General features: G+C 47.7%; 1 protein-coding gene across 1 annotated transcript; it reads right to left on the bottom strand.

Moving 5' to 3' along the window:
* Positions 1-363: 363 nt before the first annotated feature.
* PPP1R3B (protein phosphatase 1 regulatory subunit 3B) lies at positions 364-11,005 on the bottom strand. Its single transcript, XM_036100287.2, has 2 exons — positions 10,864-11,005; positions 364-5,048 (listed from the first exon to the last, which is right to left on the bottom strand). The coding sequence occupies exon 2, from the start codon at positions 5,021-5,023 to the stop codon at positions 4,166-4,168; it is 858 nt and encodes a 285-aa protein (XP_035956180.1). The 5' UTR covers positions 5,024-5,048; positions 10,864-11,005; the 3' UTR covers positions 364-4,165.
* Between the last annotated feature and the right edge of the window lie 2,655 nt (positions 11,006-13,660).

Genomic DNA, 13,660 nt, shown 5'->3' with positions numbered 1-13,660 from the left:
CCCCGTGTTTCTCTAGCCCTTAGCTGTGACCGGCCTTCACCGCTGGGACAGCTAAACCGTAATGACCACCTCCCTGTGTGTCTCAGCTTTCTAACTCAGCCCCTGATTGAGATCTAGCCCTTTGAAAACCTACATTCCATATGTGGAAACACACTAATTGAAAATAATTCTCTCCCCAGGGACCTGGCTGGCTCAGTCAGTGGAGCATGCGACTCTTGATCTTGGGTTCGTGAGTTCAAGCCCCGTGTTGGGGGTAGAGATTACTTAAAATTAAAAAAAAAAAAAGAAAATGATAAAAAAAAAATTCTCACCAGCCTCTGACTCCCAGAAGAGAGTCCGTTTTAAAATAGAACAGTTTCAGTCTTGTGCTTTCTACGTTTATTACATTTTTGCGTTTTGAGATACAAACCAACCACTCTCTTATACCACACAAAAGACATCCATTCTTGTGATTTTAAAGTGCATTTCCCTTTAAACGCTGTGTACAAAAATATTTATTTATTTTTTAAACATGCGGACGTTTCTTGACAAGGCACTTTGAGGCATTGGGTGTAGACGAGCCTTCGGTTCTCCATTCACACTGAAGTAAAAGTGAAACATCGTCTTCACAGCTGCCTTCTTGGGAGTCCTCCCAGGTCCAGCAGGCTCTAGGAACTGAGCACCGAAACTGCCAAAAACATTCCCGGCTTTCCAACCATGCCGAGGAAAAGCCGCCCCAAACCACAGACACCCTTCCCAGTCCCACGTGTCCACTTTGGGAAGCGCAGAGAAGCCACCAGAATGTCTTCGAGACCCGGTAAGATCATATTAGGCTTATGACTCTTCCTCCCCGGTTTCAGTGATCGGAACCCCCCCAGAGCAGAGGGCCATGGGGCCTGCTCTGGCAAACCGCACCCAGAGGAAGAATATTCGATGAGGAAACAAATGAAAAACAATCAAGGTTTTCATTCACTGTCCACTGAGGGGGAAGACCCGGAAAACGGGCCCTTCTAAAAAATGAGCCAACTCTTTTTTGGTTTCTAAACATATCTATAACCCATTGAACATCCAAGTGACTACAAATAATGCTTCTTTTTAAAAAGCAAATTATACGCAAAGATCAAAACCACGAAACATTCTTTTAGCCATTTGAAATCTACATCTTTAAAAAACACTGAAAGAGTAATGGTTTCCACCATTAAAATGAAACCTTAGAGAAAAAATAAATTCTACCTTGACTCTGAAATTGCTTTAATTTCTGGAGAACTACAGAACTCCCATTATTTCTCACCACTTCCCCTTTCATCAGAATACTTCCAAAAATAAAAAGAAACCCATTCAAATGCTTCCTATCTTCCACGAAACACTGAAAGCTTATTTATTATGTATCTTTCTATAGTCCAGCTTATTTATTGCACCTAATTTGCAAATGCTCCCCAGGGCATTTGGGGGAAATAAATATGAAACAAAATGGAGCTGCTTCCCCATTTCTGGACAAGGGTACTAGTAGTGGGAGGCCCGTCCTTCGGGGGGCAACTTGGAAAGGGCACTGGGGCTGGGGGACATTGGTCACCATCACCAACAGCTGTGTGAGGGGCAAACCCCCAAGTCAGGCTGCAGTGACGTCTCCAACTAAGAAATCTGTCACTGTCTGAAGTGTGTAGACCTACTTACTGATGGTGAGCTCCGAAATAAGGAGGGGTTCTGCAGATCCTGGGACCATCTGTTGATATCCTGGGACAGAACTGGGCCCAAGGGAGAGAGACTGATGAATAAGACAGTATTCTCCAGAGGCCCCTGCCTCCCTGAATGACGAGGCTGACAGGAAAGTCTCGCAACCACATTCTCTAGTCAGAGAAGGGTCTTTGAGGCGGGTGACGACTTGCCTGGTAGGGCGAGCGTCCCAGGTGCACCGGCGGGGGATTTGCAACCAGTGCCCCCAGCAAAAAAGCTGGGGTGAGCTGGGAGTAAAGAATGGGGGAGGGGAGGGCTTATAGCTGTTCTTAAGAGCTCCTTATTGCTGAATTACCATATTTCAAATTTTGACACGGGAATGTCTTAAGATCACCATTACTGAAAACCAAACAGGCGTCTCTTGAGGCATTTTTCTTTTGGATACAGAATGATCTTGTTACTTGCAGTCTGGTAACACATAAATGACAGGGCACCTGGTACCTTTCTTGACTTGGAGGAGGAGGGACTGGACTTCTCAAAACAAAATAAATTCATGACCTATATAAAATGGTTTGCTTCCGTTCGGTTTTGATTTGCACTATCGATAGTTCTGATCACCAGATTGTGACACTGAAAGTACCGTTTGTGTATCTGATGTAGATATGTCTAGATAAAACACAATTCTGCCCAATTTCAGCATAAGATAAAAATGCGATTTTCCCATAAATTATATTATGTGATCCCCGAGTCCTACCCTTCTGGGAGAGGCGTAAAAAATAAAGCACTAGATCACAGACGAGTAACAGCCAGTTTTAGGAACAAGAATTACATCAAACATCACTTAAGAACACTTAAAAAGTCAAAACATTGTAAAGTTCAAAAAAGAAAGGGAACAAAAAACCAACCACAAAACTCTAGGAGCCAAGACACTCCATCCCTGCCTGACAGTAACTGACAAAGCCGCAGAAGCCAGGAGGCCTTTTCCAATTGATCTGGAACATGCAAGCAAAAGATGACTCTCTGCTTTCAGAGTCCAGTGGCTGGGCCTCCAAATCCAGGCAGCTGTGGATCCCTCTTCCTGCCTCGCTTAGGAAGATCTCACTTTACTAAAATCAGGCAAATGGAAAACGAGATAGTCATTTAATTCAGCTCCAAAAACAAAAGAGAAAAAAAAAACAAAACCCCAACCTTCTCCCAATACATATGTAAAAATATTTTTTAAACACCCCCAAGTACAAACCAATCTCACCCCAGAAGAATTACAGGGTTTGGGGATCCATCTGTCAGTGAATGTCCCAGGAGTCTCACGACAGTATGAACCAAGAGACTTTTAATTCATGGTCCAATATGGGTAAGAACAATTCTTCTCTGATATTTCAGAGTTGCCACACTTTGAAAATAAAATATGAGAACTTGGTGAGGGTTTTCTCCTCTATCCCTTTTATATATACTCACACACCATAAATAAGAACACCCAAATCAAAGTCCCTGGGTGCTTGCAAAGGGTCCTGGATAGCGCAGATCATAGTCAAAGTAGATGTTTTGAGGATCCATCAGATCTGCAAATCAAGATGTCCCGGACACAGCATGGAGGAGGGCTCTCTAGGAAAGGAGAGTCTAAAATCCCTCTGGGAAGAATGAGATGCCTGCAAACCAGCCGAGCAAGTTCCAGCAAATCTTGTAATTAGGCTGTCTGGTGACTCAGGATAGGAGTGAGTACTTCGAAAGCTCCCCCAAAAGCCAAGAGGAAAAGCCACAGGTGTCTCCTCGCGGTCCTGCCTGTCAGAAGCCTGCAGTCTGGAACCCCGCATAGGAGCCAAGTTACTTTGGATAACTGGTATGTCCTTCTCTGCTGGAACACATATATGTGGGGTCAGAAAGAGGAAGCGCCTGTTTCCATCACAGGCTAATTTGCCTTATCTTTTCCTGAACATCAGATGAACAGTGAAGAAAACAAAAATGCAAAAAAAAAAAAAAAAAAACCCAACAAAAACCACAGAGCTAAAGTGTGAAGTAGAGTATGTGGACACAAGGAACAGCAGTGACAGGCAGGAAGGACCCGGCTGGGTGGGGAGCACCCAGAGATGAACGGCAAGGGTCCCATGGGAGTTGGCTGGGGATGGAGTGACTTCCAGGTGACTGTCCACATCCCAGGGGGCAGGAGCCGCTCCTCCAGGCAGCCGGGGCATGCCCCGGTGGCCTCGTTACGAAGCCACCGTCCTCCAGCATCCCCGGCAATGCCCACGGGCCTGGGTCCTGCTCCGACCCCCGTGGCCGCCCTGGGTGCCCAGCCGACCAGCACCCCACATCTACTCTGAGTGTGAAACCAGTCCTGTGATCTAAAACCTGGCTGGCTTTGCTGGCTTAAGAAAACAAGTGAATAGGATCCTTTCTTTTCGAAGACTGTGCCGAATGGCAGTTGAGCGCTCCTCCTGGCCTCCGTCTCCACGCGCCCGTGACCGCAGCGAGGCTTCTCCGCACCTGCTCAGCCGAGCTCCAACACACGCAGTCACTAATAGTAGGGCCCCAGCTTCTCGTATCCTAAATAACTCGGCCACTCCGGAAACAGACCGTAGGAACACCGAGGGCTCCCAAACTGGTCAAAGGATATTCCGAAATCGGGCCCGTTTGGTGGCTCGGCGGTGCCCTGTGTGGATTGTAGTTCGGCTCGGATGATCCTATAGTTTTTGCCTTTGTTGCTGTCCCAGTATGTCTGCCCACTGCACTCAAAGCACACAGCAAACTCCATCCTCTCATACGACTGAATTTTCTCAGGCAAGCTAATGTCAAAGGAGAACGTGTCCCTGTCCGAGCCGGCGTAAGTGTCCTTCACATAGCGACAGGGAAAGTCTGTGAAGCTTTTCCAGGTGTCGAATGTCATTCTTATTTTCACCATCTTCTCAAATGCCAGGTTCTGCACCTTCACCGTGCCTGTGACAGCTTTGTCCTTCAGGACACAGTTTTCAAGGCATACGTGGTCGGTCTGAAGCCGGTTTCTAAAGTCTAAGTAATCAGCGGAAGGCTGCATGAAATCCAAAACAAAGCTCTCGCTCTCTGCTGTCGTCAAGCTCACAATGTTGTCTAGGAGCTCGGTGATGTTCAGCGGAATATCTAACGGGTCATCGAATTCTGAGAACACTTTGACCATTGTCAGGGCCAGCCCTTGGTTGTCTGCGAAGGACACCCGCTTTTTCACCTTTTTCTCCTGGACGGTGGGGGCCACCAGCCCGCTGGCTGCATTCTTGCTGCTCAGCTGGATGCACGGCCTCAGTGGTTCGCTTGGCTTCGGTGAGGTCTTGAAGGCGAACCTCTCTTGGCGCAGGGCAGGGGCCATGCAGCTGTATCTGCACGCTATGTCCACTGCCATCATGGGGTTAGACGAATAGGCTAGAACCCTGGCCGAAGGGGAAGAGAAAGAAACGGCAACCAGATCAGACGGGCGTTCAAGGCAACATGCCAACGGGGGCTGGCAAACAGTGTCTGCCTTCGTCTTGGCCCACACGGCGGCATTAACTCAAGTGTGGGCCAGTGTGACCTTGGTTTCAGGGGAGATTAAGCGTGTAAAGTGTGTGTGTGGGGGAAGAGGGCAAAGGTTAAAACAAACAAACAAGTAGGGAGCTGCTGGTTTTAAAACTAAATTCACAGGTATTTCCATCAGGATTTCTTGGGGCCCTCAGTCTGCTAGAGCGCCTTGGGGAATGACAAAACCGTGCTGTCCGCAGGAGCTCCCAAACTGATCTGACCAAGGAATGCTTTTTTTGTGGAGCATCTTGCAGGACACATGTTCTGCGAAACATACTTTGGTAGATAATGCTCTAATATGATAAAAAGAAATGAATTCTTTTTTTTTAAGATTTTATTTATTTATTTGAGAGAGAGCATAAGCGGGGAGAAGGACAGAGGGCAAGAGAGAAGAGAGAAGCAGACTCCCCACTGGGCAGGGAGCCCAATGTGGGGCTCGATCCCAGGACCCTGGGATCATGATCTGAGCTGAAGGCAGATGCTTAACTGACTGAGCCACCCAGGAGCCCCAAAAGAAATGAATTCATCCCATAAATATCGATTGGTATTTACTATACGCCAGGTAGTATGCTAGACACTGGAATTCAAATGTGAAGACAGACACAAACCTGTACACTAGATTTTTATATGCCAGTGTACCTTTTACAAAATGCCAATAATTTAGTTTTTTTAAACCTTTCATATAGGTGGATATTTGTTTTTTTCTATAGTGAAGATAACCTCTATAAGAATAAAAGGCAAAGAGAACTGTGCTCAAGATCAGGTTAAATCTGACTTCATAAAAACAGTATTTTTCTCTAAGTGAAAAAAAAAGTAAAACCAAAAGCTTAAAGACAAACTGGGAAAACATTTTACAAAAAGTATGGCAGCAAAGAGTTAATACCTTCGTATACAAAGAGTTCTTACAAAACAATAACAAAATCAAATAGTCCACATAAAAAAATGAGCAAAGAGCATGAATGGAAAATTCATGAAAAAAACTTAAAAATGCCCTAGAAATATGCAAAATGTCCAACCTTATAATTAGAGAATTTAGATTAGGAAACAATGCCTGTTTTTACCTCCTGACTTAGTAAAGACTTTTTAAAAATAATATGTATACATGGATTAGTCTAAATCAGCAAACCCTTTCTAAATATTATCATTTTTAGTTCTAATATCAGATACAGGTATTAATCTTAAGGAGTTAATGCATGGGGGTTAAAGTACTAAAATGTTCAATGCAACATTATAGGGAGGAAAAGGTGAGAAAACCTAAAGGACCAATAACAGGTATCTGGTTAAATTAGGTATACAACATCCAGTGATAAAATTTTGTATCATTATTAAAACCAGAAAAAAAATTTTAATCATTATTAAAACCAAAAAAAATTTTTGGAAAAAGGTTTAAGTGGCATGGAAAAAATTTATGATATATTTTTAATGTAAAAAATAGAGAAGATAAAATTGTACATAGAGACTAGACTTGGGGGGAAAAATATTAGGCATATGTACAGAAAAAAGACTAGAGATATACTTGAAATTGTCAGAATATCCAGGTGATGTGATTTCAGGAAATTTGTTTTCCTGTGTTGTATTTTTAAAAATAACATCACTTCTGTAATCAGGGAGAAAAAAATGAATCTAATAAAATACCTCAAATATTTAAGATTGGCCAAAAACCTATCCCATCCGACACTATTGCCTCACAAAACCAAGCAATTTTTATCATCTAATTACCATAGCAAATTTATATTCTGATTTGATAGTTACAACGGGCTACCTGAAGAAGTCAGTGACGAAACCAGGCTTAAAATCCGTAGTCTGTGAACCGCAGAACACAGGATCTGGACTAGGTCCCAAACCTCTCCCCCCTTACTATGGGAAAGGTGTAGGTATGTGGTGGTTTTTTGGGGTGCTTGCTCTCAGGCCTCCCCTAGTCCTGCCCACTGGTGGGGGGCTTCAGGGTGACGGTGATAGTTAAGGAGAAGCAATAGGCAAAATGTTGCTCATCTTCTGACAGGAGCTGAGACCACTGGTTCAGTCCAATAAACATCTCATTTTCAACTTCTGATTTTGATTCATCAAATATATAAAGAAAAATAAGAACAAAGACACATTGGGTTTGATCCCATTTTCCAAAAGAAATACAGCCATTCCCTAGGATGCAGGAACCATTTGGTGATGCATGATGAGAAAAACACACACATTCAGAGACACAAAACAATAATTTATAGGCACAATGTACTTATCTAAACTTATATTTTAAAGGATATTTATCTTACTGTTTCCCCTCTAATAAAATCAACAAGTGAAAATTTTAGGAGCAAATTTGCTTTCTATTATCTGTTTTTGTACCCATGCAATTGTTCTGGAAAAGAAAAGTTCTCACTGAAATGCGCAAGATAGCTTTACAGAGGGTCAGTGGGTTGGCAAATAGGTTCAATGTGAAAACAAAACAAAACAAAACAACCCTGTATTTACAAAGTACATGAATTTTACTTTTCCCCTGTCCACTGAAAACTTCCTTAGAATGCACCGTTCACTTTCAGCTCTAATGTGAACACAGGTAGTTTTTTTTTTTTTTTAATTAAATGTGGATTAAAAATACCCCCAAAGTAGGCAAAACCTTGCATCCCAGCCCCTCCCACTCTGCCCACCCTTGACAACCTGGGCATGAACTGAGGGAGGCTGGGTTCCTCCTCTGACCCTACAGCCCTTCCTCCTTGCCTGAGTCAGCACAAGGTCAATTTTAAGTTCTCCATCCTCTTCTCTGTCCCTTCAAGCCTGCAAACCAGCCTCGATACGTGCTTTCCTGCACCTCATACGTGCTTCCCCACACAATGTTAAAACAGCTCATTAGAAAAAGGTTGGGAAACTCTCAAGATACTGTGGAAACAGAATTCTAAAACAAGTGGATCAGTGAAAGAATCTGCTCACTTGCTTTGCAGTTGACTAAAGTCACTCTCAGCTTTTAATCTTATGGATGAAAAAGACTTAGTTGAAGACCTTGGTAAAGTTTCACTGTTTGGACCCAGCGGGTGTACATTTGCCCCTGAGATCCCCCCCCTTTTTTTTTTTTAAGATTTTATTTATTTATTTGAGAAAGACTGAGAGACTGAGCATGAGAGGGGGAGGGTCAGAGGGAGAAGCCGACTCCCCACCAAGCAGGGAGCCTGATGCGGGACTCGATCCCGGGACTCCGGGATCATGACCTGAGCTGAAGGCAGTCACTTACCAACTGAGCCACCCAGGTGCCCTTCCTGAGATCCCTTTTATACCGAACTGTTAAGAACTATTGGAACTGGGGGTCGGAGGGTGAGGTTCTGCTCAGAGCCAGCTCATTAAACAATTCCACCGGCACACTCTAGAGCCTCATTGGTTTTGCAACCTTCTTCCACGAAAGGCAAAAATGAAGTTAACTACCTGGTGGCCCGAGGGTTCCTAACAGGGCTACGGACTCAGGGGCACTGCTAAGCAACCACTGCCCAGCATCCCTTCACTATTTAAGTGACACGATCACTGGAGGTGAGGACATTAACCCTTGTGGCCTCAAACACGGTACGATCTGACTGTTGGCCATTTGCCTATCCTCACAGGTAGATTCCAGCTTTTATGAACCGGATCGTTCTTTGAGAATCAGTGTACCAAATGCTGATTTGATGTAGGCCTTCCTGACCCTCTGCTCAGGAATTCCCCAGGGGGCTGTGACAGGGATGATCATCACCCAGAAGTACTCCTAGCAATGGCGATGGACAAGGTAAGTTTCCTAAGTATCTGAAAGGAAGGCAGCCGGGCAGGTGTTTTATCCACAAACGGCATAAAAAGGATGAGTTCCAACACCGTACGCACGGGATGTACCCCAGGCCTCCTCTCCTGACACGTTCTCCTGGCTGCTCAGCCCTTTCCCAGGCCGGGGAACATGAGTCACCAAGGTTGGCCAGAGAAAAAGCCAGAAGGAGAAGACAGAGACACACATTTGAACCAGCAGAGTATGACATAGGATTCGCTATCAGTTTGCTGCAGGACAAGATCATGAGAGTATGAGTGGCTGTTACTCAGATTCTCAAAAACTTGACTTCCAAATAGATGCCTAAGAGATCATTTATTTTTTTTTTATTTTATTTATTTATTTATTTGACAGAGAGAAAGAGAACAAGTAGGCAGAGAGGCAGGCAGAGGGAGAGGGAGAAGCTGGCTCCCCGCTGAGCAGGGAGCCCGATGTGGGGCTCGATCCCAGGACCCTGGGATCATGACCTGAGCCGAAGGCAGCAGCTTAACCGACTGAGCCACCCAGGTGCCCCTAAGAGACCATTTTTGCTCCATGAGGGAATGGACCATGCCCAAGGGTGGATTTCAGTGTTCCTGGTCAAAAGAGGGCAAACCCCAACACTCCATGAAAATTGAAGCGAACAGGGATAGTTTTGCATAAATACTTTCCCTGTTCCACTAGTGACAAAGAACGCAGCTCTCAGGACAGCTCATCAGGTTACGGTGGTGTTTCTTGAGGAAACTATAGACCTGTACAGAAAATAACCGTATGACCTTCACAGTTTCAGGCAGCTGAGCTACTGGCTTTTTGGCTGTGCCTTTTATAGGAAGTAAATCTTTTTTCAGGATTGAGGCCAAGACATTTCCCCTCCATTCTCATACTCTGATAGGACAAGACAGAAAAATCAGACCAAGAACCCACCAGGAACACTGAAACTGTACTAGGTAAGCATCCACAACCAGGTTACCAGGTTGTACTTTTTAAAAAGACATGTCCATCTACCCTTTGGCATTACTTTACTCCCTCCCAACAGGTTTGGCTGACACAGTATAAATAAAGTTGACATATTATCCTTTTTACTCCGATCATGGGGCCCTTATTCACAGCCTTAAAAGCCACTTGCGCTCTTCTATCCTGCTACCGTCATCTAAAGCATCTTTGAGATACACACGCGCGCACATACACACACAGACTATTACAGGAAGGAGGTTAAGTGAAAATGCTACAGCACTTGCCATCTAAAAATGCCCAACATGAAACACAGAGCACTAGCCTAGGAAGGCCTCCCCCTAGCTGTGCCACTTGGAGCAAGTCACTGAATCTTTCGGAGCTTAGGCTTCTCCTCGGAGGTCCCTTCTAGCTCTGAATCCTGGTTGCTAATATTAGATGCCCACTAACTTCTGTTCTCTTCCCTCTCACTTTCCCCTAAATACCTCTACTTTGCTTTTGTGGTGAGTCCACTGGCTGTCTTCAACTTTAGTCTTGGCTGCTGGACAACCCTACCATATGAACCATTTCCTCTTCTCCCCACCCCTGCTCAAAGCCCTAACCGCTCTTCTCCCGGACCCTGGGTCTCCCAGGGAGGCCTGGCCACACAGACCACAGGCTCCAACACCTTTTAGCAACTCTCCAAGTCTTCAAGTCCAGTCTGTCCTTGGTTTTCTCCTTCTCTGCAGTAAACAATACCCAGAGGGGCCCCAACTCTTCTGGTATGTCCTTCCGGGCCCTATACCCGCTCCTTGGCTAGCAAGTCCCCTCACACCCCTTTCTCTGGTTCAAAAGGGTACCATGAACAGGGCAGGGGGCAGGGGTAAGGCCAGAGCTTCCAGACTTGGAAGATCCCACAGGTCAGTGCGACCCTGCCCCCCTCGGCCCAACCGGCCTGCACCCCGCCCCCAAGCACTCCGTGAGCCTCCTTCGCCTTGTCCCGCACCCACCTTTTGGGCCGTGGGGAAGCCCCCTCTCCAGCTGGCTCGCTGCATCGGAGAGCCTGGAGGGAGGTGGCAGGGGAGGCGGCCGCCACCGGACTACGTGAGCGTCGTGTGTCCGGGAGGCAGGGCTGGCGCTCCGTTCCCGGAGCTATGACCGGCAGGGGGAGGAGGACGACGAGGAGGAGGAGCCCAAGTTATCACACCCGGGCGGGGCGGCCGGGCAACCCCGGTCGGAGCCGCGCCGCGCGAGCGTCCCCGCGCGGCAGCTACGCCCCCGCCGGCCCGCGACAGCCCCTGCCTGGGGACCCGGGACCGTGCACCGGGGCTGGCTCTGGGTCCCATCGCCCTCGGCGGCCTGAGAGACTCCCAAGTGTGCTTCCTCGCGTATTACGGGGAAGCCTTTTCCTTGTACTCCAGTCCCCACCGCCCAACTTCGGGGACACCCTCCGGAAGAGTCGGGCCCCAGGCTGGAAGCGCCTTGTCTCAGGTTCGAACTCGGCACAGCAGTCCCAGCCCCAGCCACCCTCAACTACCCCTGGCGGCCAGACCCGCACTTCAGCGGAACATGTGGATCCGGCCAGGCTCCATCCCACCTCTGGTCCCTGGATTACTCTTTCCACCTGAAAGCAATAGCCGCCTCGACCCCGTCTAGAGTGTTCCACCCCCGGAGTGTAACTGCAAGTTGGACGGCGGAAGTGCAGGTGGAAGGAACCAAAGAAGGTCTCCACCGCGCGCGCGCCCCTCGCCGCCGTTTCTCGGCCCTGCACTGGGACTCGAGGGCTTGGGGACGGACGTACCTGGTACAGCTCATAAGCCCCGATGTCCAGATGCGCCAGCCCGCCGCAGCATCCGCGCGGGGGTGGCAGGGGCAGCGGCGGCGACGGCAGGAGCTGGGGCCGGGACTCAGGTCCGCGCGCTTGGCGGGCAGACGCATCCGTCCGTGCGCGAGAGCAGCCCGCTCGCCTCCTCCCCGTGGCCGGTCACCCACCGCCACGCGCGGCTCCCTTTAACTTTCCGGCACCTCTCCCCACCTGGGAAGCCATCCCGGCACCCCTCCACGTGAACGCCCCCCACGGCCAATGGGCGCGCTCGGGACGCGAGCCGTCGGCCAATGGCCGTGGAGCCGCCGTCCGGGCTAGCACCGCTTCGCCGCGTGATTGGCTGCGCGCCGGGAGTGCTAGGGCTGCAGCCCAGGGGCTGGGCAGGGCGCAGTGGGGTCACGGTTTCATCAGGAGCCTGCGGACCGGCGCCAGGGGGCAGAGGCACTTTCCTACAGAAGAGCGTCGCGTTACACCAAGAAGGCTGGCACGCGGGCGGCTTGCCAAATTCCCTCTTCCTAGGCAAAGTCCTGGCCGGGCAAAGCCTTCCTACAGGCGCAGTAGTGGTTGCGTTGCATCCACGCCGTCCAGCCGCCCGCCTTCATGGTACGCTTTGGCCAAGGGCTTCACCGATGACCGGTAACTTCCCCATCACATGCCAATCCCAGAGAAGCCCCAAGAGAGTACCAGGTGTTGTTTGCCTCCGTGTTAGGTGGAGGCTCTCTGGGATGGGGATCTCCAGCTCTAAGGATCGTGTTGAAAACACGTAATTACTGACGCTGGCTTTGTGCTCGTCAGGGGTCCAGGTGTTACTGTGAGAGGGATACAGTAACATCCTCTTATAAAGTTGTTACTGGGTGGGTGGGTGGGTGGGTGGGGGGCGCCTGGGTGGTTCAGTCGGTTAGCGTCTGCCTTCGGCTCAGGCCATGACCCCAGGGTCCTGGGATCTAGTCCCCCATGGGGCTCCCTGCTCAGCGGGGAGCCTGCTTCTCCCTCTCCCTCTGCCTGTTGCTCCCCCTGCTTGTGCTCTCTCTCTCTCGCTCTTTCTCTCAGATCAATCAATAAATAAAACCTTTAAAAAAAATAAAGTTGTTACTGGGGCCGTCTCACAGAGTGCCACATACATAGGTATACAGGGAGGTATGTTTCCGAGGCAATTACCTGACTTGAATCTGCTACGACTCCCTGTACCTGCAGGACCCCCATGATCTCTATGATCCACCTTGACGTCTGTAGAGAATGATGCACCCAGAAGAGACCAGCCCCTCCCTCTCAGATGAGATCGGTTTAAATACATATTCACATAATCATATGTGCTCAGCTCTGAGCTAGCCACTTTAGGGATGAGCATCCTAGTTTTCTAGTTTTAATGAATTTTGGAAATCGACAGAGGGTTGCCAGCTTATTAAAGTGCCAAAACATTAAAATTACCATCTTCTGTTACCGACCTTTTATTTAAAAAAAAAAAAAAAAAATACCCCTTAACAATAAAAACAAACTAACAAATGTAGTATCAGAGTAAAGACCATTCCTTCACACTGGATATATTTAGCTTTAGGACAATTCGTTATGTTGAACATGGCATTTGAGAATTTCTGCTTTTAAGGGATATGAGAGAAAATTCTGATTTTACTAGAAACGTAAAACTAAAACACTGGTAGGTTGCCTTAATCCAATACAGGCCTTGAGCTCAAGACACAGTCTTCCTGTCTGAAGGGCAATTATTAGTCCTCTTCCTTCTTTTTTAATGGGCATATCTGATAAAGGACCACCTCTGAAATCAGCTATTGGTAGGCGGTTGGCAAATACAATATTCCCTTTGCCAACTCTAAACCCCTTTTATTAGCTGATGAGTGCGTTGATTTTTGAAGCCAAGTGTTGGCTACGTTTCTCAAGCGTAGTGAGCATGCTAGAGGAGTGGGCAAAGATGAAGAGCCAATGGTATTGCAAAATGAATGTAGGCAAAGGGTGATCTGAACCAAACC

This window comes from Halichoerus grypus, chromosome 3 (genome assembly GCF_964656455.1).
Source record: "Halichoerus grypus chromosome 3, mHalGry1.hap1.1, whole genome shotgun sequence".
Taxonomy (NCBI): domain Eukaryota; kingdom Metazoa; phylum Chordata; class Mammalia; order Carnivora; family Phocidae; genus Halichoerus; species Halichoerus grypus.
The sequence above is the reverse complement of the archived record's forward strand: the minus strand, read 5'-3'. Positions and strand labels throughout refer to the sequence as shown.

Excerpts from the sequence above, each read along its gene's own strand:
- PPP1R3B (XM_036100287.2), bottom strand. The coding sequence starts at position 5,023 with ATGATGGCAGTGGACATAGCGTGCAGATACAGCTGCATGGCCCCTGCC.